Source organism: Passer montanus, unplaced genomic scaffold, assembly GCF_014805655.1.
Source record: "Passer montanus isolate IOZ18808 unplaced genomic scaffold, ASM1480565v1 scaffold1, whole genome shotgun sequence".
In the NCBI taxonomy this organism is placed as follows: Eukaryota; Metazoa; Chordata; class Aves; order Passeriformes; family Passeridae; genus Passer; species Passer montanus.
Genome location: NW_024356504.1, coordinates 16,593,276 through 16,621,274, shown reverse-complemented (window position 1 = coordinate 16,621,274; position 27,999 = coordinate 16,593,276). Strand labels below are relative to the sequence as shown.

The window sequence follows — 27,999 nt, the reverse complement described above, 5'->3', positions numbered from 1 at the left end:
TCATTTTTTCTTTTTATTATCAATAGTAATACAAATCAGTTGTATTAGCATGATAATGAAAAGTGACCATTTTTACAGACATTAAAAATGTTTGTGCAAGTTAGAGACAAAGCTCTGAAGCTATGTAAGGAAAAAAATAAGAATTTACATTGTATAGTATAGCATACATAGTTTAGAGGCAGTTTCATTAAGTCTTGCAATCACAATCACTTCCTCTACACTAAACTTCTCACTTGGTGTTAGAGATAACACCTTCCCCTCCCAAGAGGAACACCTGCCATTTCCATGAAGTGTGGAGATTATGGTGAAAATCATAGCTTTTTTATTTGTTCCTCTTCCCTCCTTCTCCCAACTATAAAGTCAACAGGAGGTGAACACTGCAACATATGCTTATAGCAATTAAGGAAAGCTTCTGTCTACATAACAGAACTGAACTGATAACAGTATCCTCTTTTTGAGCAAGAATTGATAGACCTGTCAGGCCTAAGAACTGGGTTAATGCTTTGAAAAGCTTTAAAAAAAGATCTGGGTGAGCATTTAGTTTCATGCATATCCCCCCTACATACCTCTTACTGCATTCCAGATTGTAGTTTTGTACCTTGGACCTGAAGTATTCTTGAGCATTATACTTAAGCCAGATAGGACTCAACTGGAACTTCAGATGGTTATCAAAATTTTACTTAAGTTTAATGCCCAGTAAATGTATGCGTACATCTTCCTCCTCATCAAGCCAAGTGTTCCCCTAGAAATTGCAGTAGAGGTGTATCAGTCTGTATAAGAACACATATGGCACAAGTCATTGAAAACACACTTCATGCTGCATCTGTATTCTCACCTGGAGACATGCTCCTCTACAAGAGTCAAGTCTGCCTTTGCAGTCCTGGAGTCAGTTGTTGTTTTTGGGTTTTGTTTTTTTTTGTTTTTTTTTCATATAATGACTTAGCCCTTGTTATAACAGGGGATTGTTTGCTCTGCTCAAACCAGAAGGAAAACTGGAGCACTTGAAGCTAAGCCACATATGGAAGATTGCACATAGCAGTAAACAGTTCCCTGACTTCATGTTAAGCCATTGCGCAAGAATAATACTTGAATGCTTAAGTGCAAGTGCATAGTCAAGTCTTGCATGACCTCCAGCTGCAAATATCCAGTTACCTGCCTACAGCCATGCTCCAGAATGATTTAAGAGCACATTATACCAACAAAGCGAAGACGTGGTTTTTAATTACCCAACGTGCAAAGGCTGATAGAATACGTCAGCTTCAATCCAGCCTTCAGTCTCCTCAGCTACACAGCAGCACCAGCAGGCAGCCACGAACCCCCTGCTGCCAAAGTCATCCCTTATTTGATCTACCTGACTCCCAGTTACTCCAAGCTCCATTCACACTGCTTACAGGATGCTGTGCCATGTTATATTCACTCCACACAACCCACCTGGATGGTGATATCCATTGATTCCGGTGAAGCACACCTGGAAGCCATTCAAGAACCCCGAAATCATACTGCCTCTATTCAGAAGGGCATATGTTCAGGCACTTCCACCATGAGGTGGAGACAACAGGATTTCAGTCCAGGGGACCAGTTTTATTGCCTTTTTGGTACAAGTCAGAAAGCTTGCTGCCCACTGTTCCAAAGTAGGCAAGGTAGCTGCTTTGTTTATTGTGTTTTCAGCTGTAACTGGCAAGTTAAACTGAGTTTGTTGCAAGTGCAAAAGAGGAAAACTGAAAAGCTGCTTTATTTAGTCTCCAGGCCTAGTCTTTCTGGAGCAGGTGACAAGAACAGAACACTGAAGAGATGCAGCATGAAGCCATGAAACAGCAAGCACCTTCTTCCAAGTAAGTCCACCTCAGTGGCACAGCTTTATCAGTTGGAGAAAAAAAAAATAACCTGAGTGAAAACAGCACATGGACTGTAAGAACACCAGTGAGAGACTCGCTGTTCTGAGAAGAAACTCATCTGTCCTATCAAATACTGCCAGGTACTTTAAGACTATAGAGATCAAAGGTCAAGGCATGCAAGTCTCTTGAGCCAACATAGCTGAGCTACTCATTGTGAGCTTTGCTGAATTCATTATTCATACAGCAAGGACAGTTTATTAAATTTTGTTATACACATTTTACAGCCCGCCTCGGAGGGGCTTGACCTTGATAAACTTGTAATGTGAACTCAACTGTTGTTTACTCTTTAGGTTAATTAAGGACTTAACCTTTAAGTCTCAACTAAAACCAAACCTGAGCTGCCTTCCTCCAGAAGAGGACATTCATTTGCTGTATGGACAATATACAGTCAGAAAAGGACTTTTATCCATGGAAGTTCAATAGGAAACTTTGTTAGATATGTTACAGCTCCCAGTGTCCTATTCAGTGCTTAGGCTTTAGACACAGGTGACACAGCTCAAGTGACAAGTTCTGTAAGCCAGCAGGCTTCCAGCTTCTGCTTCAAAACACTATTGGGCATTACAAAGCCAACTTCACAATTAATTATACTGTTCACAGAGAATAATTTCCAGAGCTGGTTAACCTTTCTTTCTGCCCATACAAGATAAGAGTAACAAAGAAGGAATTTAATTTGACAAGAATGAAGATTACAGCACCTTTTATTTAGTACAGTTTCCCCAATCCAATGAGTTGCCTGACAAGATGAACTAGTTATGGAAGACAATGAGTTTGTGATAAGTCCCTGTGAAACCTCAGGTCAACAGAGGTTCTGATATAGATCACATCTTACTTTTTTCAATGGTCAGAGAGGGTATGCACACAAGCAATCTAGTACACGTGAAAAAATATTTTTCAACCTCAAATTACAATACTAAGTACTGAACAGTATTCACTACTCCATCTCAGGAAGAAACACCATTAGTTAATTTAGTGGTGCAGTGAGCTTCATTGAACAACCACTTAAATTAGTTTCACCAAGCAACTGTGTTTTAGCATCCAGTTACCAGCAAGATACAGTTACTCTTCAAGTTTCTCTACTCCGGAGGCAGAAGATAGCCATTATTCATTGGGAAACTCCACAACCAGAAGAGAGCTCTTTTCCACAGTGACAGAAGTGATTTTTGGCAACTGCACATTCATTTAAACTGCATCAGAAAATTCATTTCATTCAGCTGACAACAGAACCTGCTAAGTACTGACTTTTCCACTTCTAGACTGTTTTTGTTGAACTGACATGACCACCACTGCATAAGTGACAGCACAACTCATCATGTACTAGGTTGCTGTGCATCAGAAACAGTACATATAAAATGAACAGTGAGTAATAGATGTGGCAACTGCTTAACTTCATTTGCTTTTTGACACCATACAGCTCACTAGCCAGCTAATCATTGAGAGGTAACATAGATGCCTCACCTATTCCAGGTCATGATTGTGTGATGGGACCCACACTTATTCAGCATTTTCATCTTCAGCAAGACAGAAGACAGATGCAGATGTTCTCACTTTCCAACATTATCATCACAAGTGTTCCAATATAAACAAAACTGATTAAATCAACACCTATTTCCACTATTCCAGTACAAGGGAAGGGAAGGATGACAGATGTAGAGTGTAACTGAGTCAAGACAATACATGGAAGAAACCCAGGACAGCATTTTAGGGAGATGGTGATAATACTATTCCTTTTGAAGAAAGGCTTACAGTCATGTTCCCACCCCATATCACTAATTTAAGGATGAGAAGACAGACCTCAGCAGGGAATGCATCTAGCCTGTATTTAAATATCAATTTTTTCATTTCCTAAATAAGTCTGAATTGAGTCCATAGGCTTGATTCATGAATGCTGTATTGACTAAACAGAACACAGAAGAAAGTTTGTTTAGAGTTGACTCTCAGCTGTCAGTTGCTATTTCTTACATGGAGTGTGGGGAGGAAGTCAGCAGATTTCAGTGTAAGAAATATCAGTGACAACTAAGAGAAGATGGAGACTCAAACCCTTTACTAGGTGTCATCTAGCCTTTCTGCAGTTTGCACCATCAAGGAGGGCAGCAACAGCGGGAAAGAGTGTTTGAACCTGAACAGCTGTGCTGGTTAAGGCCAATAGAGGTTCAAGAGAAACACACAAACATTAGAAGGAAGTTAATACAAAAGTACATTGTGTAACCAAGCAGAAGGATTGTAGTTCTGAAACTATTTCTAGTTTTGAAAGTTGGAAGATGGAGCCCATTTCAGTTTAAGGAGGCAAAGGTTTTGTTGGATACTGGAAATGGTTGCAAAGTTGTTTTTCACATTTTGAAGGTGTGATATGCAAAGCAAAAGATAAGGGAGTCAATACAGACTTCCTTTCATGAATCCAGCCCTATATCCTTAGTGGTATTTTATCCATGCCACCTGTAGATGGATATTTACAGTTCCAAAGCATCACAGTAAGCAACATCTTTCTTTAAAGCTTTTCTTGTTCTTGCCACTTTTCTTGCCATTCTTGTCTTTGTTTTCTGACATTTTCTTTGCTCTTATTTCTCTCATTAAATCAAAGAATACCTAGGAGGGAAAAACAAAGAAAGATTAAACAACATCAGCCACCAGAAAGCAGATAAAAACTACTGTATTCAGCAGCAGCAAATAAAGATGTAGAACCACACTGTACTCAACACAGCAGAAGTAATGCTAGGCAAAGATTCCTGTGAGAAACTCAACATCAGAATCACGTAGTGTGTTAAGCAGTGACAAAAAGCTGCACAATCTTACCTGGCTATCAAAAAATTCAACAGCTCTGTTTTAAGGGATTTTTTTATTAAAATCCATTCTTGAACAAAAGCAGCATTCAGAGCTCATGAGAACATTTGTCTGTGCCTAGCCAACATTTCCAGCACTGTTAACTATGGAAAGCAGTTAGTCCAGCCTTTTCCATGCAGTTACTATTCTGCTTGGTTTATAACTACAAAGGTGCAGCATTCAAGTGACAGGGCACAAAAAATTCTCAAAATAATGTTCTAAGAAAAATTCAGAGAAATTCATGCTTCCTTTCATGTCTCTCTAATTTTTTTGTCCAAAACTTAGGCAATTTCACCCCTGTCTTCCTGATGTCTAGGTATATACCACTTAAGATGCAAGAGCTGTTTTACTGTACAGTCATTGGGTATTTATATTTAGGATTATTTTAAAATAAATTTTATTATTTGTAATTATTTTTATGATTACAGAACAAGAGTTTAGTATCTCTCTGTAGAACTAAAGTGCAGTTTTTTTTTCAAACAGGGAACTCTCAAGCCTTTGATACTTGGAAACAAGACCATGCCACTGATCAAAAGTAGATTAGTTTGTAATTCAAAACCCTCTTAAGGCTTTTTAAAATTCTGCTACAGTACTAACACACAATCACCACAAAGAGAAATATTTTGTTGTACAATGCACCTAACAGTGCTAATACAGAGGACAACCAGTATGAGCCACATGAGCTAGCCAGTGAAGACCTGTAACAGCAAATCTAGATCACCATGCTAGTACACTCGAGACACACAGCTCCACTGCTGTTAATCCCAAATGATCAGAAAAACTAGTCTAAATATAAAATAGGCTAGCTATTCATTATAATAGCTATTATAAAATAGGCTAGCTATTAATTGTAATATGAGATGCTTATAGGAAAAAGCAAGTCTAAATATTCATGTTTCACTACATCACCCAGTTTATGCAACTGACGGTGACTTCACCAAACTGAAATTATACCATGTTCTTTTAAATCAAGAGGTCTCAATTCAGGAGTTTCATATACTGTAATTTTAATGAGAGGAGGAGTTCCTGCCAGTAACTTGTGCAACACCAGCATTTCCACTAGTGAACTAGTATAGAAGAAGAGGAAGCAGTCTAGAAGAGTACAGCTAGCTGCAAGTGTTCTTCATCCAAAGAGAAAACGGCTTAAATTTGTAATCTTTAAACAGATGCATATTAGGAAGACACATTTGGAGCCCTAAGGGTACAAACAGTAATTTCATATCATCTCCTGTGAATTGGTGAAGTAAAAAGGCACCCTTTTCTTTAAGAATTCCTCACTACAAACAAAATTAAGGGTATGACTGAAATTGATTTGTCCTCTATACAGGACAAACACTCCACAGTAATAATTCATTCCTTTTCTAGAATATTCCACTACCATTGTTTATGCAAGAAACCATCAGAAGAATAACATGAGAATAACTGTCCTGTACCACCAAGGACAAGTCATAACAGGACAGGGACACAGCAAGAAGCTCCTCTCACAATTCAAAGCAGTCTTGGCAGAAAACAAGAATAAAATGCTTAAGATTAACCACACTACATGTAGCTTCACAGAGAAGGAGGAACAATTTCTAATTGTCCATAGCTTGTTATTTATTGGTGTTATAAGAAGGACACACCCTACAAACAAAATAACATACTTAGGGAATCCTTAGAACCAATTACCCAAACTACTACTGAAAAACTATCGGTTCAGGTACAAACAGTTAAAACAAGACAATAGCATTAACTTGTTCCAGATCTCAGGTTTCCTTAAGCTAGGTATGTGCTTAAGTGCACACTTTCCAGTAACTGCCTTGTTTTTTGTTTTTTGGTGTTTTTTTGTTTGGTTTTTTTGGGTTTTTTTTTTGTTTTTTAATAAACTAGGCTTTCAGAAACCAAACTTGGTTTTGGACTTGCTTTTGTCCCAGCAAGAGTCAGCTACTAAACAAGTAGTGATGATCTGATTGAGCAGATGTCATTTCTCTTACCTTATCTACATTCGCTCGAGTTTTGGCTGAGGTTTCTACATACTGCACCCCCCATTCTTCTGCCTTACTTCGAGCCTCTTCTACAGGCACTTGTCTGCGCTCCTCCAGGTCAGATTTATTTCCCACTACCAGTAAAGGGATTTTATCCTCTTCAGCCTTCACACGCAGGATCTGTTCCCTAATGCATTCAAAATAAAAATATCTTGTTAGTAGTAGCAACAAAACTCCCACGCTTATGTGGAGTGGATCAAGTGGTCTGCACATTATCAGTGCTTACAACTGGTTATTTCCCAACAGTTGGACACACACTTTAAAATTATTCCAAGATTAGCACAGTAATGCTATGGGCCTTACACTACTGAAAGCCTCACAGTTCCAGGAAGGCAGTTTTACCATTTAGTTAATGAGTGAGTAATCAGGCTCTAGGAAAGAAGACTATGGCAGAAGAGCAACTGGCAGCAGGAGTTCACATTTGAATGAGGAAAAGAGTACAAGTGCCATGTTTGCCAAGTTCCACCTTGGCATTCAGTCACCATCTTTAATTCACAGTCTGCATCACATCTCTGTATAGGTCTGGGAAACATGAAGTCTTTGCCAAGGCAGTAGGTTGCAAACAGCCCAGTAGCTGGCAGAGATCATTCCTAATGGCTACCTAAACTTTACCCAAAGAAGAGAGTTACTACACAATTCTGAACTAAAATGCTAGTGACCTTCCCCCTTCACAGACTCCAGAAGATATTCAAACTGCCAGCATTAACCTGTCATGCTATGAGGATGTACTGGCATCCAGGAAAGGAGATGGAGTGATGTTGCATACCAGTCTCAGTCTGCTCTTTACTGGGGTAAAACACAACCTGAAACCAGACTGACACATGCTGCTGTCCATCTAGGATGCTGGAAGAACTCTACCACTCTAAACTATTTTTAAATAGTTATGAAGAAGAGCTAAACGAGGCATGAGCACAGTGCTACACCCTCTCATCTCACCGAGTTACCACACTAATTCAGATGTCTGCATTTTCCATCTACAAAATAACAATGCATGGAGAGTACATGAGACTCAAAAATAGCATTAACACTGAGGCAGACAATCTGCTGTTGCATTAACTGCCTCTTCACACATTTTCAGATTAAAGAGGCACTGAAAGAAAACACTGAATGCATAGCATCAGAAGGAGAGCTAAGGTATAAAGACGAGCCTATAGTTTGTTCAGTATTCAACTTTTTCATAGTATTAGGATTCTGGAACCTTTTGATCTGCAGTAAATAATACCACCCTGCAGTTTGGCCTGGGATGCTGGAGACTCATACTACCCATTCCACACTCCTTCCTGAACCAAGGAGATGGTTCTTGCATGTCAGCCTAAATATCCAATTTAACTAATTTCACTATTTGTTTTACTTCTGAACTATTGAAAAGTAGGAGATTCTGGATCACAAAGCTCTTAGGCCTTCTTGCCCATCTTCAGGGCTAGCATTGCTTTTTCATTGTTTTGCTGTGCTGGAATCTAGAACCAACACACCGTTAACCTAGTTACAGAAGTCTGGCAAAAAAACAAACTGCCAAGACAAACACTCCTACTCTCTTTCATTCAAAGCCTTAAACTTTGGATTTAACATTATATTTCACTTGGGCATATAAGCCAAAATCAAGTCCTTCCACTTGTCTCATTTTCTTTGTGTTCTTTGAGTGTCACCTGACCTTTTCCTCCATCTTACATTAGGAAGAGTCCTAGTACTCAGTTTTGCAGTCCTGTAACAGTTGAACTCTTGGCTCCTTTCAGAGTTCCTGGTAGAGCAAACTGAGCTCTGCTTGTGTGTCCCATGACTGTCAGCTTTCTGAAGCAGTATTATGTGACAAAGGATCAGTATTTTCATATGTCATGAAAGATTTTGTGGTCATCCAGTACTGTTGAAAAAGTATGACAAGTTTTGGAGTGCAAGCAAGTTTGCCTTAGCTTTAAAAAAAACCTAGAAATAAGTGTCCTCAGCTACAGCACTTCCATTACCAGTCAGTAGCTGTTAACCTCGTACCACTGAAGCAAAGGGAACATAAGGCAGACTGATAGAGCTTTTATTCTGACAAGCATAAGGAACTCCTAAACTTTCCCTATGCTTTGGGGAAGTTTTCCTTCAAGTTATACAGCTATTCCAGGCAATCTCTGATTTACCTTCTACTGAGGCAACACGTATTATCAAAAAGAGTTAGAACATTTGCCCTGAAGAATGTGGCTACATGGATTCTAAAATCTGAGAACTGGTTTAAATCCATTTCTATTTACCCCCCACACTACACAAGCAGTTTCTGTGGTCAATCTGGTGCCAGTTTTTACATCAGAACTGCTAATCCCAAGAAGAAAAATGGAAGTGCTTACTACCACCCTGTGTCTTTCTAGGAATACGTCTGCCTACAATAGCAGTGTTTGGCTGCCAACCCTTGTTTGGCACCAATCCATACCTGAGAGTGGAGGCTAATCCTTCCCTTCCTTAGAGCACCTGCTTCTAGCAGTAAGCAACACTGTGTCTGAAACCTGGCCAAAAGACAGACTTAATTCCAGAAGTACTGTTCTAAGATAATTAAACTTCACATCCACGAAGACTGAAAATTGGCTGGAATATGCCTTTTTTAAGAGTCCAAGAATCTGTTACTTGCCTGAAGTTGCTGCTGGCATAGTGTACTCCTAAGTTGCAGGCACGAAGATGACTAAAGCCAGAGGCTGAATACTGTGGTTTAGGTTATCAGGTACTGAGAGCAAAATGGTCAGGTGTCACTTTTATTGATCAAATGGTAACAGACAAAGAATAAAGAGCTGTAGCTTTTAGGCAGAGTTGTCAGAGCAACACAGGAAATGGATAACTTCCCCTGTCTAGGAGAGAAACTACTCACCGAAACTCTGCTGTTGCTGTGAAGGATTCGTGCTCTGTTATTGAAAAGACAAGAAGAAACCCTTCCCCACTGCGGAAATAGTTATCTCTGATAGCTGCATAATCCTCCTGTCCTGCTGTGTCCAGAATGTCTATTTGAACTTCTTCACCATCCAGAACTACTTTCTTTCTGTAGCTGTCAGCCTTGGTAGGTTCATAGTCTTCTACAAACTGACAAGAAAGGGATCAGTGTTTAGAATTACTGTCAAACAGTCTCAGTATTTGTCTATCTTCCTCCTTTCACTTCAGTGACATTTAAATTCCCCAAAACCTTCTCATAATTCAGTCAGCCACTAAGTTCCACCACTTTTTTTTTAGTGTTACTATTAAAAGCAAATTATTTAAGCCCTTAATACATCAAAGAGCCAATTTGCCTAGTCAAGTTTTGCTACACAAAACACTGTCAGCAGCTTCAGTACAATTTAAGAACAGACTTGCAGTATAAGTTAAGCGATGTGCTGGCATTATCTGGATCTCCCACTTTTAGAAAATGCATTTGAATATACTTCAGAAACAGGTATCTGAACTTTTAACAGGTGTAGATGAGAGCATCCAGCTGCTGAACATGAAAGCCTGTTCCATAAATACACAGGCACATACTTTAGTCCATTCAGTATTGATCAGATCCACAAAGCCACTGCCAGTTCAACAGTACACAACCAGCAGAGAAGTAAAGAGGTAAAGAGCCTCTCAGCCTCAGAACACAACAATTAAGCCCAATTAAGCTGGCTGGCTTTCATTAATGACTGCATCACTTGTTCAGATACCTACACTACTATAGTATGTGTGGACAACCTATAGATAAATACTAACTTTTAAACTACAGGATCATGTATTCCTTCACATACTAGTGTGGGCTGCCTAATCTAGCTTACAGTATACCAGCATGGAAGAATTCATGCTATGAACATGCCTACTTCATCACCCGACTCAGAATGAGCTAGAGTGTTTACTTCTGACTTCAGACGTAACTGACCTAAATTACAAAATTAAAGTTCAACTCCAAGTAGTAACAGCTTCTGTACACAAGCACCCATATATTATGTATGACTTCTGAAGACAGTTCTTTTGCAAATAAGCATCAATTTTGTCACCTTGAGCCAGAGATGTTCCCAGAGGACACATCTCCCAGCTTTCTACATCCTGCTCCTCCCCAGCTGGGTCATCAGGTCTTTTGCTCATCACATTTAGTTCTCCTGTCCCACAAAAAAAAAAGCTTAGCAAGCCATATGAATTTCTGCTTCAGAGAAGCTGAACCAAAGTTACTTACCTCATCATACATAAACTGAAGTGTGAGGGCAGATTTACCCACACCTCCACTGCCAACCATAATTACTTTATGGAGGGCCAAGGAACTCTGGTTCTTGCTCTTGCTGGCAGCCATTGTCCTGCTTGCCACAGACGAAGTGCCAGGCAACCAATCAGATCTGCAGAGAGAAGCAGCACAGTCACCCATCTATGACATTGGTGACATCAGGGTAGCATGCAGGTAAAGTGTCTCACAAGTGCTGAAAGACCAGATTAAAACCCTGCCCTGCAAGCCTAAAGAATGGGCCACTCCAATGCACTGGCATGCAAACCATGCCTGAACTGTGAGTAGCACAAGGTATTAAAACAAATGCCTTCTATTTGTGACAACAGTATGCTTAATAAAAGTGCCAAAGGTTTCCAATAAGCTACTCTTAATTTCTAAACCCAGCCTACAAGACTTGTGTCTAGAGCAGTTTCTAAAGAAAAACTCACTCTCTCTCCAAAGATATGAAATTAAGTGGTTTTTATTGTTCTTGTTATAAGGCATTACACCTTTCTAAAATATTTCTTTAATGTTGATACAGCTATACCTTAGATCTGCTCATAGGCAGAAATCTGGCTTTTGATCTTCTCCCTGCGTAGGCTAAGAAAACAGCAGAGATACACAGTAAATTGGCAGGAACAAGTTGCAAAAGCTTCTAGCAGAAAGTCTCATGACATGGTATTACCATTTATTTTACACTCTTCCTGCCTTTTGATGCTGCAAATCTAATTTGCTTAGGAAAAAAAAATTCCTGCTTTACCGCAAAAAAAATCTCAGTTCCTATTCTCCTCCTGATGTTGCTAAGCCATAAAGGAGTAAGCTTCAATAAACAAGCCCTAGCTAACAAGCCTCTGTTTGTGTGTTATGTGAGCCTAGTAATTAAATACTGGAGGCTCCTTAAAAATAATACTGCCTCTTTTTTGGTTGGTTGGGTTTTTTAAAGAGTAGTTGGACACAGTAGTTGTACCAGCAGCTGCCACACTGATTAGCACAGAGCAGCATCTCTAAGGACAGCACACTGAAGATAAAAGCAGAAATAAGTGAAACAAAGATGTGTCACCAGTCGGGATTCCTATACAGAAAAAAACCCCAAATATTAATATTTCAGACACATGATGAGTATAAGGTAGATGGCAGGATAGACATTCTTGTGTCCTTGGAGCACCACAAGGATGCCAGCTGTTCATATCCTGGCAGAGAGCTGTAAGGAGAGCAGCAGACCATTCAGAAAACACTGCTACAGGAAGTGGCTGTATCAGCCTTGATTTATAGCAGCACACTTTATTCCAGAAGCAAAGAAGCAATGGACCTTCCAGGAGTTTCAAATTTACCTGGACACAATTACTCTAGAAAAACACTGCAACTGCCACATCAGCAAGTGCTACTGTATGGAAACACAAGGCCAACAGTAGAAGTTACTGAGTAGTATATTTGAAAAAGCTTCAGGATGACCAGCTGGCCTAAACAAAATTAACAAGAGACTAAGGGATCAGCCTACAAATATACCATAGGATTATTTAGCTTGGAAAGGGACCTTTGGATACTGTCCAGTCCAAACCTCTCCCTGAAGGCAGTTTGCTCCAAGCAATCCAGTTCATGTGCCCTGTGTTCTGAGACTGACAATTCCATGACCAGTCTGGACAACTGCCCTTAGAGTACACTGATAGTAACTATTTTTTTTCCCCTTGTCATGACTTGATGTTCTGAAAAGCAACAAATCAAACTAAGTTCTCATTGACTCATGCATACAAGAAGAAACTTGCCAACAATCAAGAGGTGCCCTCAGGACAGCACTGTCAAACATCTGAGCAGCAGTATTTTTCCATGCAGAGTTTTTTACTCACACCTGTTTGCTATATACATTTAGTACAGCAATGCAAATTAATCATCTTTAAGTGCTCATTCTGGGATAAACACTGGTAAGTGAAGACAGATATTTTCCTCTGGTAATCTTCTCTATTATGTTATACATCAGCTCCCTCCTCCAGGACACTCCTTAGTACAGAAATGGGGCGTGACAATTCCTACTTCTCCATAGGTTCTCCCTGTACAGCACAAACATACATTTGTTGGGATAGTGAATTCAGCCATTACCACAGAGATTGATTTTTAACTCTTAGTCACTGGAGAGGCAAGAGAGGAAGAGAACACTTCCCTACCAAGGGAATGTGAAAAACACAACAGGTAGCACCCAAACTCTAGAATTTGCTGTTTTGCCTATTGTCCACATAGTCTACAAATGGTAAACTGGAATTCAGCTTGCTTGGACATAAACACCCAAGAAACAAGAGCCACAGATTGGCCACACAATGAGATAGTTCAGGGACTTTTAAGTGTTCCAGAAATAACACAGCCTGCTCTTAAATTGTAGAGAATGCTGTTTTGTCCTAGTTCAAGAGTAGTCTGGCTTTCACAGTAGTAGATAAGCTGCTTTCTGGAGTGTGACCCTTAGCTACTTTTCATATAATTGTGACTGGTTTTAACCTGTGAGTATTCTTTTATCAGACATCCTAACATTGTTGTAACTGTTGTGTTATCTAATACAAAGTTTTCAAATTAGACAATTTTCTGGCATCACAAACTTAGGAATATGTAATAGGCACCAGCACTAAGTCCACTGTGCTATGCAACAGCAATAAAGGCATAATGTACTCATAGCCAAGAGAAAAGACTTTCATTTCTGTCAATACAAATACCACATCTTTACATTCTGCAAATTAATATTCTATTTTAGCAAAAATACTGACAAGCTTGAGTTCACCATAATGGTAAGTGGAGGGAATACTTAAATCCTTCCTTCTCTGTTCCACCCAAACAATGGCCTTGTAGAAACTGCAAGGTCAGCCTTACACTGTTACCTGATTCATAATCAAAGCAAAATCCACCCAATAGCATAAAAATTGACACTTTGATTGCATCTAAAGCTCTTCATAGCCAAGGTACTTGATCTTCCCTGCAGAGCTGTTCCAAGTGCCACTCGAATATTTCAGAGGATTAGGACTACAGGGACCCTGTGAATGCAGCAGTATGCTCACAACACAGACCCTGTGCAGTGTGCACTCAGTGAGGCCCCAGAAGCAGCACACAAAGCAGCTCTTCTTTGGTGGCATCAGAGGGAGCATGGCCCCCTCCAGCCCAGCAGAGCCGAGCAGTGAGGAGGCAAGAACAGAGGACAAGGCAAGGCTGAAGCAGTGTGACACAGGATTAACACAGTATCAGTGCAGAAGTGCCAGTGCTTACAGAACAACAGGCTGACAGCACATCACTGCTTCAGAAAGGGGCATGGTGAGATTATAATAGCAATATTCTAATGAAACAACAAGAGAAGGCATTGGAGCCAACTGTTTGTTTATTTTTATCTCCACTTCTGCAGCCCAAGAAACAGTTTACACAACATGGTTCAAAGCTCACATCTAACAGCTCCTTGAGGTTAAAAAAAGTAAAAAAAAACCCAAAATCTATTAACACAAGTGGAAGCTCTCTCCTCTGCTATCTCTGAGCAGGAAAGGATGAATTTTCTTCCTATTCTATACATCAGGCATCCTTGAGGAAGTCAAGACACTGACATTAACTCATTTTGTTCACAGAAAAACAAGTCTTGGGAAATCCAACTACTTCTCAAAAAAAGGAGCAGTGTCTAGAACAACTGTGACAACTGCAGTTGCTTTAAAACATTACTCAAGTCCCTTCAGTTTAAGGAGCATAGATTTAAGACAAAGGGTATTATGGCATATGCTGAAGAGCACACTCTGAGTAGGCGTCCAGACAAGACACTAATGCTGTGGTAAGATGCCTCCTCTCCCCTGCTGCTCTTTACTTGTTCTTTGGGCACAGTTTACTTTCCAGCAAGATTCACCCTCCTCTGACAAGAGGCAATCCATTGGGCAGTCAGTCAATCTATTTAATTTCCATCTGTCACTTTACCCTCAGGTTTAATGACACCATGTTGAACTTCATATGCTAAGTGTCATAAGCTGTAAAAAAAACCCAAAAACCACAAAAACAGCCAACCAAACAAAAAAACCCACCACACCCCAAACCTTCTGAAAGTTTCTTTGGAGGAGTGAGACAGGGGAGGTGGTTCCTTCTGGTTACTATTCACCCTGCTTTGAAATAAACTGCTAGACAGATGCCATGTCAGAGAATAAATTTTTTCTAGCAGTCTTTCTACTTCAAGAAAATAGAAGTAATTACGTTTTTCATATGTTTTCAAAGATAAGGATTAAGCCACTGACTTGATAACATTGCATTTATCCTCTAATAGGTAACACACAGCCTTATGCACAATAGGAGCTTTGTGATGCTGGTGGAAGATGCTCTTCAGATCAAGGAAGGAAGGTTACACCAGCCACAGGCTGCCCACATGAAGCACAATTCAAACTATAGGAGTTACGAATCAGCTGTTTTGATTTAGACTTCTGAAGATCTCTACTTGGCCACAGGACTAATCAAACCATGCCACCTTCAATGTAAGATATCTAAACCTAAACTCACCAGCTATTTCAGCCTTCCCTTATCTGTTTAGATTACAATTCCTACAGGTTCACTAAAGCCCCCTGAACAATGTTGTGTCATCCTTGGCTGGTACCTTGAAACTGAGCACTTCAAGGCGATTGTTTATAAACAGCTTAGTAAACTGCTTTTTCTCCACCCTCTCCTCAACCTAAACTGCTCAGAACACAGTTTACAAACAGGTCTGGTTTACCTAATACCAAGATTCAAAGACTGTGACTGAATAAGTATATGTATTTCAAACCAGACCACACTTTCACATCCCTGTTTATTTCTCGTGCATTAAGATGACCACAGCTGCAGAATACTTAAAGAAAAACACTCTTGTCACTTCACAAGAAAGAAACTTTGCTACAGTTCATCCAAGTACATGAAAAAAAAAAAAAAGAAGAGAAGCTTCACTAAGTCTACCTGGTTTTCAATAAATATTCTGTTGCTGTAATAAAGGAATCTGAGACCCTCCAAAGGCTTTAATTGGAATTGCTGCTAGTTCTTCCATTCAGTTTGAGATTTAAAACTGAAATAAAGCTCTAAGCTCAAAATTGCTGAGATCAGCCCTTGTTCTCTTGCTGTGCAGCTGATATCTTTGGACATTTCTTTTCATTGCTATCCTGCCACTGAAAGCAGCCATTCTTTGGATTTTAAAACAGGATTCTAGAAACCCTTAGCCCAATAGCTTGACAGAGGAGCTTTGTTAAACCCTTCAGATACCTACTTTTAAAGGAAAATCTGGGTATTCAGCCTATTATAAAGACTTAAATATGATGTCATCAAAAGCCAGCACAGAAAGAGCAAGGTTTTGCAACGGTATTTTAGTGATCCTCATTTATCAGAATATGAATTAGAGGCTTTGAAGTGTTTGGTTCTGTGATATGCCCATAAGAATGTAGTCACAGAAATTCCCTGGATCACAAAACTAATTAACAATCTCACTGAGCTATGAACTGTAAGAGCTCCTCAGCCATTCTGAGGTTACCCAGAAAATATTTAAGTACTGAAATCCCATTAGCCTTCAATGGACTGTAAATGCTCCAACTGGTAATTCAACTAAAAAAATCCATTTGAGATTAAGTGGCATATTTAATGCCACTGAAAATTTTAGGATATGCAGGCTGAAAAATTACAAATGCTACTATGTCCTCTTTTGCTGTGCTAATATCTTACCTCTTGGCACATACCCAGTTAATGGTTTCCAAGCTAAACAGAAATCATGATGTGTTTGGTAGAAATTCCTGCTTGGGATATCCTCATATCCTTCCCCATGTAATGCTGGATGTTTCTACTTTCTCAGTGTTGCTTATAGATTTTTCTGAGCCACATTTAATTGGGTCAAATAATTCATTCAGCCTGAGATGACTCCCAGAGCACACTGGGGTAGTTTTGCAGTCCCCATTTATATCACCCAATGCTGCCATAACCATCCTGTGTTCCTCAGTCCCCTCTTTCTTGCCCCTGGCTGTTCCAACCCATCTCCTCCTGCAGCAGAGCCATTCAGCACAGCCCACTGGGCCTGCCAGTCACATCTGCAAGGCCACACACTGCTCAGTGCTGATGTGAAGGGAGTTTGTACAGCTAAGGCCAAAGGAGGTTTAGCAGCCATACAGTTACTTACATTGCTGCAGAAACAGGGCAGCAACGTTCATGATTCACACCTTAGACAAGGGGCAGCCACCACCCTGGCCTCAGTGGCCAGGCTGAGCACTGGAGTGAAACCCAAAACTCAGATCTGCTTTTGGTAATCAGGTATTTTCTCTCCCTAAGATCTACTAGTAGACTTGCAGTTGCCACAATAAAGGCACTGGAAAGAAAACTCAAAACAGATTTTGAGAAGTTCATACTTTATATTTTCAGGATGAAAAGTGAGAATTTAAAGCAAGGAACTACTTTACTCTGTACACATTAAGGGATCTAACCTCCTTATATAGGCTAGATTCTTGTTCAAAGTGGCAACAACTACATGCCTAAATGTTACAAGAAAAAACTCAAGAATAAACAAATGTACTTAATACACTGAAAGTTACATTACACCAGTTTGAGACTATTATTAGTTACTAATCCTGCCTAAATCTCCCAGAATCGTGTGTAGACTTACAGACGTTGGCTGTTACAAATATGCTCTAGCAGGAGCTACATATACACTGCTAACTAACTGACACATGAAGCAAGAGCAGGACTAGCAAGCTCACTTTGTTACAGCAGCTAAAGGTTAAACCAGAACCTGAAGCCAGGTCATTATTGTTCTCCATCTCCTACAAGGTTGGGGAAATGATAGGCACAGACTGAAGAACCATTTCAATTCAGAGTTGTTTTTCATCAAAAGAATCAGACTGGAGTATTGGCTTTCATAATAACAAAGACTGCAGATGGTGAGATGAACTTGTACTGCAAGAGAGTCCCTAACACTTGCTCATCTGGAAAATATCACAGGGAGTATAACAACAGTATTTTTAATGTAGTTGTGATCAGGAGCCCTCTCTGCATGCATGAAGAGGACACAGATATCACTATATACTACAATATTCCAATAGTATTAATAGCATCAGACATCCAACCAGTGGATAGCAGCCAATTAGGATCAAGAATCTCTACTACCCTGGTCTCCATACCGTACCTTACTTTTCACTGTTCCACACATTTGCATGCAAAGCCATCTTCAGCTCTTCACTTAGACTAAAAAAGTTTAATAAGATCAAGTGATTTTGAGAAGAGTGATTAGTATACAATATATTTTTGGCACCTATAGTTATGTAGAACACAAAGAACAAGAGACTCCCAGGTGCATTCCTCCTTTAACTGATCATTGTCCTTGCAACCTACAAAGTCTAGCATGCTGCTCTTTCCAACCTGTTATAGCGAGACTTGGTTAATTCCATGTTTTAAGGCTCTGTTCAGATCTGGACCACCACAACAGTGATCCATTTTAAGCATAAAATACCTGTATATACTCACATTCCCCACACTCCTCTCCATGCTTGCCAAACACAGCTTAACTCTTCTTACAGGTTTTCAGAGATGCATCTATGCAGCTTGGAAAGCAAATCTGACAGCACTTAACTTACATTTACTTACCAGATGAAATTCTTAAATATATGCCCTCTCACATCATTCAGTACAGAACCATTCTAGATTACTCATTACAAATAGACAGATATTACCTTACCCATTAGCAGTAATCTCAAGCCAATAACCTTGCTAAGAATAATCTTGATATCTAAGAAAAACTGGAACTACATCCTGTCCAAGTCTGTAGCAAGGTTGCAACCTTCAAAGATTTAGTCACAGGAAAGAATCAGTCTGATGCATTGCTCAGAAGAGTAACACTTTAAAGCAACCCTTTAAAACTCAGATCTTATGCTGAAGTTAAATACAAGCAAACATTTATCCCTGTTCCTAAGGAACTTAAATATGTGAATTTGTTTGTTTGGGTTTTTTTTTTTCTGGGAGGTTTTTTTTGTTGTTGTTTGCTTGGTTTTGATTGACTGTTTATTTTTAGAATTCCATCAGAGTGAAAGAAAAACAGCCAAGTAACTTGTTTCTGAGCAGTAGCTCGAGAAGAAAAAGGACTTCCCTCCAACAGTGCTTTTAAGGCACTGGAGCACACCCTCCCCCCCTGAAAAAAATCACATACATCTACATATAAGTAAATAAGGTTTCAATGTCATGCCATAAAGCTAATGTTCCTAATAGCCAGGTATCAACAATATCAAGAGACTGTCATTGCATGTAGGCAGTACAGTTATAATAACTGCCTCACTGTTGCACAGATAGCATGCAAGCATCATAGTCACATAGAGTTAGTTTTAGGGGGAAATAAGTAAGAAACCACTCTCCACATTATTTTCCATATTACTCAGTACAGAGCAGCTAGTAGGGCATATGTAGCACCAGATAGAATATACTCTTTATTTCAGCAAGCTAGCATTACCTGAGGTGAAAGCCATCAGACAGTAGTACTATTACAGCTAAAACCACTTCTTCTGTAGGGAGATACCTAGCCAGACCTCTCCAAATACTTTCAGAAAGCCTCCAAGTCTAACATTAACACCCAGAAGACAATGCAGACAGACAACAGCACAGAGGGATCTACCATTTGCTCTTACCCTGCAAGATGTTGCTGGAAAACCTGACAGAATTCTTCTATAAGCACAAAGACTCAGTTAATACCATTAATCAGTATTATTATACTAAGAGTTTGCCACTGTAGTGATAACAGTCTAGTTGCCTAATTACTTAGGGTGAATTATGACAGCACTGTTCACACTAGCTAATTTGGCTCATACCAGAAAAGTGACACTCAGGCAACAGACTTGCTCAACAGCCTCACTCCCACTGACTTGCAAAGTGTATTTCAACTACACTTCCTTTGAAAGTTCACCCATGCAGAAACATGTCCATCTTTGATACACAGCATACACAAAGTCCACCAAACCACTAAGAGACAGTGGTGACATGCTTCAGATAGTTAATCTCATACCAATTTTTAACTGGATCCCCAAGAGCCTAAGAAATACAACAGCCAAGCCAAACATGTCAGATCACACAATCAGTGTCTTAAGTGGTACTCTAGAGCTCAAAATAACCAAGATCTTACCTCAGTATGAGGTTACAACATGGTTTCAGTTACTTCAGGGAAAAAGCTGCAGCTATATAATCCACAACAAAGTTATCACTACCGCAGATTTCACAAACTCCAACAAATGCCCATTCAACTGAGAAGTGTGCTACAGAGTTGCAGGAGCTCGCACTACTGGCACCCAGTCCTGGGGCTGCCAGACCCGGCCCATTGGTCTCACAACATGGCACCAGACACTGCAGACAGGCCACAAGCTGCTACTGTTGCTTCCCCAAAGGATGTGTCTCACTAGATCATGCTTCCATAGTGAACTGGATGTCCGGGGTAAGTCACAAGTCCAAGCATTACTCAGGTAACACCAGCAGAAGCAACTGTCTCTGCCCATACAACTACATTCCTTGCTCACAAACTGAAGTTAATATCTCATGCTCACATCTCCATATGGGGAAATGTAAGCCACTGCTGAGACCACATTTGATGCAGATAGGCAAGCAATAATCCCCCACATGGAGCTCACTCTTAACCATAGAATCCCAGCTCCCTAGGAGCACTCAGGGGTCACCTTCCCATAGCTTATGAAGGTACTTCCACTATTTTAAGCACTTCACTGACTTCACTGCAAGGTTCACAGATGCCAACAGTGAGTCACTAAGTTCCCTCAATCAGGCAACACCACACAAGTGTCAAGCACTGAACCTTTCCCTCCATCTTTCAATCAATGCATTTACATCACACAAAACAAAAATAGTGACATTTAGTACCCATAATTCAGCTGCTGTGTTATGTCACCTTAAAATACATTTCTTTACTCCAGTTTCCCCAATGAGGTATAAAATACCATACCAAGGTATTCTGCACATGCAAGAAGCTGCATTTCTACTGGACTAGGAGCTGAGGTTTTCAATAACAGACAGTCCTCCAGACTACTGTTCATACTCTTTACAACAAAGCCAAAAGCAGTATTTCTATCTTCAAATGGGAACTGGATGATGACACCAGTACAGGGGTCTTATGCAATTTCAGCAGCCCTATAGTTGTGGAGAGCTTTACTTATGGCAGAAATGCTATCCTTGGTCTCCCTTATAGTGTGCTGTGCCTACCACTATAAAAACATTTACAGCCAAATGTGTGCTCTTCAACACAGCCTCCAGAGTGCTATAGAATTAAGAGTGGCACAATACAACATGCTTGGTAACTCTGAGTTTGGGTGGCAGACTATTAACTCAGAACCACTTGACTTCAACACAGAGAATGAGGACACATTTAGCTCAGGACACTTCCCTTTACGACCTAGCAAATGACAGGTCACATGAACATACAGAACTAGTGCAGAATACAAACTGTGCATTTATTCTTGTGTGCTCCTAGAGACATTTCCTATCTCTGCAGAGCACTTAACCAGAATAAAAAAAAACTACTATTCTGATACACAGCCAGCTCATCTCAGAGCTCATGCCTTTCCTGGGAAATCAGCACAACAGGGTGCTTCCCTGCACTAATGCATGCAGTACAGGGAATGAGCTGGAGATGCTGGTGGTCTGTGTGCAGCTGCAGGGGTTAGAACCTCACTGGGACCACAGAGATGAGCTGGGATAGCTCTCATGGCTACAGTGCTGTTGTGTGGAGGCTACAGGCTCTTTAGGACACACTGGCAAGGCAGGAGAGTTTCTTTCCCATGAGAAGAGCTGGAGTGCACAAAGCTCTGCCAGCTTACGGGTCAGGAGTAGCAGTCAGCAGGAGGACTGAACTAGGCAGTCTCCACAAGTGTCTTCCAGCCCAGGCAACTTTAAGTCAGGTCTGTGCCCAGCAATGCAGTTGCTACAAATCTTATCTGTGGGAGGGCCCATTTCTCAACTTGCACGAGTAGTACAGCAGAGCTAGAAAACTTAAAGCCAATCTATCATGACTAACACTTTTATTAAAAACTTTATCTAATACTATAAAGATGCACAGTATCACCACCAACTGGTCTGTCTAATAATTTTTTAATTAGTTTCCTTACATTAAAACTTCAGAACAGATTCAACCAATAAAGCCTACTTTAAATTTAGTTTGCCTTATAAGACAAACTTAAATTTCCAACACCTGCAGAATTGTTGAAAAATTGATTCTTAAACTTGTTTTAAAACATGATAAAGTGCAAAGAAAGATTGGAATGTGTACTTGAAACTAGGGCTGTGTTTTGAAACACCATTTCTTTAAATTTCTTGGCTATTCTGTTTTATGACATTGTAGATAAAAGCAGAAAGCTGCCATAAAAGTCAGTTAGTGAGACTTCTTGGTGAGTACACTAATGAGAATTCCTTACCTACCCAAAATGAGATCTCACAGTAAGCCAAGAACACTAAATAGCAGAAGAGTACCATCATGGAGAGGAGTTTCTTATTGCAGCAGCAGTTCAGTGGAAAGGCTGTATCACTACAGATCACTACATACTTTACAATTAATTCATTTTAATCAGAGAGCAGCTTCCCCAGTTAGCAAAACCACCTCTTTTCTGGAAAGCTGAGGCAAATGGCATGCAACTTGATACTTCACTTGTTACATGTCTGCTTTAGACTGGTACCTAAGACAGCATCCCCTGGAGCAGGGTAGCACCATCCTTATAAACATCTACTTTAAAAAAGAAAAAAAAAAGCCACTTTGGTGTGTGTTCTGCAGGATGAAGTCCAGGCTTCAGGTAGTTCCTACCAATAATCTTTTAAAGTGCTTTATCATGTTAAGTATAAACCTGTAATACAGTACTCTATAACAATCTGTCTATAAAGTGGGATTCTTTCCTCTGTTAAACCTGTGATTCAAACCACCAGCTTGGAAAAAAAAAAAAGTCATCAATGTTAAATCCAAGCTGGAAACATTCTTTAATATATCCATCAACCATGCCCAAAATAGGGGCTAAGTCTAGGTCTCCAGTACTCTTCTGAAAAATAATCTTTCACTACAGGTAAAAATATATACAGAAAGAGCTAGAAACCAGAGAAATCACAGCATCTGCTTAACTCAGCATGTTCTCAGCTTTCCAGTTCTATGCTTTGCCTTCAGATTAGTTTTGACACATTCCAAATTTAAGAAGAACATATTAAAAACTCCAGTTTCACTGCATTATTAGTGGCCTAAACCATTTCACACTAATCACTTCAACTGACAGCAACACTAATTCACAAAGTAACGGCTGGCAGGATTACGTCTTTAACAAATGCTTATAATCCCAGAACTGATTTTTTCAGTCTTCAACTCGTGATCCAGCAAAGATTCCTAGTCAGGACTGCATTTCCATTAAGTCTCATATTCATGTAATCAACCATTATTCCTCTGTCAACAGCTTCAGCAAGGAGGGCTGTGGGCTCAAGGTTCCACAGAAAACAGTTGAAGCCCTAAGCAAGCACTTGGTTATTTAGGCTGATGTGTAAGTAGCTACTTGATTCTTTATGGTAACATTCTCACGTTACAAGACTCCATGACTTTCATTTTGACAGGTCTTGAAAAACACATTTGCACATCTCAAGCACAAGAGACAAAACAGATCCTCTAATATTCCTATTAAATAAGTATTTGGGAGAACATGAAGAGATAAAGCGTGAGTTATACAGACTTATCTTGCTTAAATGACAAGACAACTTGATATTTCTGGGGCAGGCATAGAGGAGTTAGTTCTGTTTAATGAGCTAAAAGAGCTACCAACAAAATGATTGCTCCATAGCAGCTTTTAGCAAGGACTTTTAAAATACATGTTCTGAACCTCTTATCAAGAAGCAAGCATCAACTGTATCATAAAAAAAAGCCACAAAATTGACTATTACCACTAGGAGAGTAAAACAACCACGACAGTTTGCTGATCTTGCTGCTCCAAGCAATAGCAGGCAACAAGCAATGGAACCTTATCACCACTGCTTGACAGTGATGCAGAACAGTTAGCAGAGACATAGGGCTTGAAGGTGGATAAAGAGAGAAAACCTAAAATCTGCAGGTTTTTATCAGTAGGAGAGTATTTCCAACTCAAGACAGAATGAGTTTGAGAATACAAGTTGCTACATAACCTGGTTGATAATTAGGATCAGCACATCTCCTAAGTGAGCCATGCAAAGGTACTTGAAGTCAGGCACCCAGGGAGTGAAAAGCATCAAGCACCCACATTTCTCTGCTTCTGTGGCCTCCCCAGCCACTGCCTTTCACTCAAACCCCTGGACACCACTACTGCCATCCCAAGTTGCTTGGTACAGCAACAGGCAGGCACCTCCTGAGCTCAGGGAATGTTTGTCCTGATACCACTGTGCACTGGGTGCTTAGGGCCTGCACAGCTGTCATGAGAAACAGGCTCCCTCAGTGCCCCTGCTCAGAGAGGCTATTAATTCACATGAACCCGTTGTGTAATAGAAAGCAATTCATTTAATCAGTCACATGGAGCTTGAATCTAGTTAGTAGGAAATGATTGAGTTACTATGCAATTATCCACTGCGTGGAAAGTGAACAGGTTTACAGGACAAGAACAAACCAAGAACCAGATTCCCAACACATGATGCTAGAGCTTGTTCCAGTGTTTCATGTGGCCATTTCTGCTCTGCTCACAGCACAATTTTCTTCCATGTGAAGCTTGCACCCCAACACTTCCTAGAGAAGCAAGGAATTTTATCCAGCATTTAGTCAAACAACAGTAGGTGCAAAATCAATTAAGCAGCTGAAAAAAATCTGAGTCTAAATGAGGCATTAGATCACAGAAACTATAAACTATCCAGGATTCCAGTGTACACATCCAAGTGGTCCAGGCAGTGTCCCATCATTACTGACTTGATTTGACCAAAATGCCACAACTGGTCTTCCACCCATATTTCCAGTACCACTGCACTGACAATTAGAGACAAGTTTGAGAGTTTTAAAGGACAGCCAAGAAAAGCTATTGTCTGGTCAAATTAAGCTTTCAGTTAAGAGCTCTTGTAAAGCATTCCACCTAAATCTTTAGACTAGAACTTCCTCGGCAGTATATACATAACACTGACAAAAATAGGTCAGTTTCACTTTCTTTCAAGCATGCAAAACAAAATCAAGTTGGCTTACTCCAAAAGAAGTGAAAATAAACAATTTACTCCTAAAAGTCTAACACAGGAAACTTGTTTACAGGACTGGTCTGAAGGCTATTTTATTCTTAAATGAAGTATTTAGTAGAGGAAATAAATGCAAAATATTTCACCATGATAAGTTGGTATCATCTGACCATAAGCAAAAATCCAAGTAGTTAAAACTATTCTAACAAATCTACTATGCATGAATAAGTGCAAAGATGCTATTGTCAAGGAAGATTGAAGTGTTACTATTAAATTCTCTATAATAAAATTATTTTCAGCCTTCAGGCAAATCCAAGAACCACAAGTCTGGTTCTGATTTGTTAGCTCCTACTCTCACTTTAACAACTTTAACTGGGGAGGTGGGAGGGGTAGGGTCGAGGCAGGGAGTGCTTAAGACATCAAGAAAAAAAAGACATCTTTCCTTGAAAATCATGTACCTCTGAGGATGAGGACAGGCACCTCCCCGTCCCTCAGGAAAAGAAATGAGAATCTTGGAACCAGAGAAGTAATGTTAGAACAGTTTAAAAAAAGCAAAACCCAAAAGTACTCAGACTGCACACCTCAGCTTTGAAAATGGCAAGGCTGCTCCTTATGCAGGGGCAGCCTCCTTGTTCCCTTCCACCATGAAAATACCCAGGCACAGTCAAGGCTAAGTCTCCTGCTCTCGGAACAGAATGGATTCAACAGGGCTCCAGCAGAATGACCGAGTCAGGGCCCCACCAGCTGCTCAGGAACACGACTGGGCTGCTTTGCCTCACCTCGCTCCCTGCCCTTCTCCAGGTAAGGTCACGCTCAGGCACCACCCTTCTCTTCCTACAAGATCTGCACCGGTATGGCTGCAGGGAGGATAAGGACGGGCAGAGAGAGAACACAGCCAGATAAAACAACACTGCCCAGGAACTTCTGGCTCGGCTGAGACCACCAGCATCCGCAACCCTCTGCTTATCTCCCGCAGACGGAACGTTATCACTTATCCGACGGCACCCAGGGCAGCCCGCACCAACGCTCAAGGCCGGCTCCTCCTCGCCCTTTCCCTCCCCCACGTCCCGCTCGTAGACAGGAGCACGGGGATCCCCGGCTCCACCTCAGCCCGGCGCCACCGGGAGCGGCCTCGCACGGCGGCTCCCGCGCAGGCCCCGCGGTCACCGGCGGGCCCCGCTCTCCCCTCGCCACGCCCGGCGCTCTCCCACGGCCGAGGAGCCCCCGGTAGAAGCCGCGGGGCTCTCCTCGCCCCACACACCCCGGAGAGAGGGGCTGCCCGCCCCGCCGGTGACACCTCGCCTCCCTCCCTCTCCGCAGAGCGCGGACGCGGGCGGGCTCAGCCACATCCCCGGGCTGCAGCCAGGACCCGGCGGCTCCCGCCTGCCTTCACCGAGGGCGCGGGCCGGCACGGCTGAGGCCCCCACCAGCTGGGGTGGGGGGATCCCGAGGTCGCCGCTCGCTCTCACCTGGGGGCTAAGGCCCGGCTCCGCACGGCGGCTCCAGCCCGGCTCCCGTCTGGGCTGCGCCCCCCGGCCCCGCTGCTGCCGCTGCCGCCGCGCCCCGGCACTTCCGCCCTCGCCGGCGCCGCTCCCGCCGGGCCCGGCTCCCCGCGAGCGCGCGCCCGCCCGCCGGTCACGTGGCGCTCACGAACCAATCAGCTTTGGGGCGGGGCCGCGAGGGGCGGGCCCCGCCGAGTGAGGGGGAGCCCTGCGGCGTGAGGGGCTCCGTCCGTGTGTGCCCCCGAGCTCCGTGCAGAGCCCCGCCCGGCGGCTGAGCCTGTAAGCCCCGCAGGCTCGGTTTGACCCAAAAGATTCACAGTCATTTAGGTTGGAAAGGACCTTTGAGATCATCGAGTCCAATTTATGACTAAGCACCACTACGTCAATTAAACCATGGCACTGAGTACCACGTCCAGTCTTTCCCTAAACACCTCCAGAGACGGTGAGTTCACCACCTCCCTGGACAGCCCATTCCAGTGTCTAATCACCCTTTCCGTAAAGCATTTCGTCCTGATGTGCCACCCAAACCCCACCTGGTGCACCTGAGGCTGTGTCCTCCTCATGCAGTCCCTGATTGCCTGGGAGAAGAGCCCTACCCCCTCATGGCTGCAGCCCCCTACCAGGGAGTTGTAGAAAGAAAGACGGTTCCCCTTGAGCCTCCTTTTCTCCAGGCTAAACATCCCCAGCTCCCTCAGCCACTCCTCACAGGACTTGTGCTCCAGACCCTTCACCATCCTTGTTGCCCTTCTCTGGATTCACTCCAGCACCTCAATGTCCTCCCTGAACGGGACACAGGATTTGAGGTGTGGCCTCACCAGTGCGGAGTGCAGGGGTAAGAGAAGAAGTTAGGAAGGGCTCTGTCTTAAATACATCACATATTTTAGGGCAAATTCTACCAATAGATGCAAAAATTAAGTTTGAAGTCAGAATGCAAAGGAATGGAAGTGTCCCTGATTTGGCTCATATGGGATTGGGAGTGCTGAGAGCTTTATTAAATCATTGAGCTGCAATACTGTCATGTGTGTGCAGCACAGAGCAGTTTTCACTGCACAGGAAAAGAAAGTAATGGCTATTGCTGTATTTACTGTGATTGTTTCTTCAAATCTTTATCAGTTCTCAAATTCTCTGGCCATTTCAATGTTACTAATCACACGGTCAGGTGTGTGATTCTATCTTGCCAGTTACAAAAGAAAACATACCTTTTCTCTTTGCTTTAATTTGCCTAATTTTTCTAGGCTTCAATGTTGATGTATTTGAATTCCACTCATTAAATTTATGAGTGAATATGTTGGGTAAAATTATTCCTTCTGGAAAAACATGCTTTGCATGATAATACCCACTTTGGAAAATGATGGAAATATGCTTACCACTGATCTCTGAGGGGTTCAGCTCCTCTGGGACAAAAGTAATACCTTAAATAAGTGTGTTAACTCCTGCTTTCACACTGGGCTTCTATGTGGCCTCCTGCA

At 41.5% G+C, this 27,999-nt stretch overlaps 1 protein-coding gene across 3 annotated transcripts; it reads right to left on the bottom strand.

Moving 5' to 3' along the window:
• RALB (RAS like proto-oncogene B) lies at nt 1-27,994 on the bottom strand. Of its 3 annotated transcripts, none has more exons than XM_039715486.1 (5): nt 27,898-27,994; nt 10,881-11,037; nt 9,573-9,781; nt 6,686-6,863; nt 1-4,478 (listed from the first exon to the last, which is right to left on the bottom strand). In XM_039715486.1, exons 2-5 carry the CDS (start codon nt 10,992-10,994, stop codon nt 4,359-4,361), a joined length of 621 nt encoding a protein of 206 aa, XP_039571420.1. In that variant the 5' UTR covers nt 10,995-11,037; nt 27,898-27,994; the 3' UTR covers nt 1-4,358. The 3 variants fall into 3 exon arrangements, with proteins under 3 accessions (XP_039571420.1, XP_039571338.1, XP_039571495.1); XM_039715404.1 differs by lacking the exon at nt 27,898-27,994 and adding an exon at nt 26,498-26,593; XM_039715561.1 differs by lacking the exon at nt 27,898-27,994 and adding an exon at nt 25,808-25,832.
• Between the last annotated feature and the right edge of the window lie 5 nt (nt 27,995-27,999).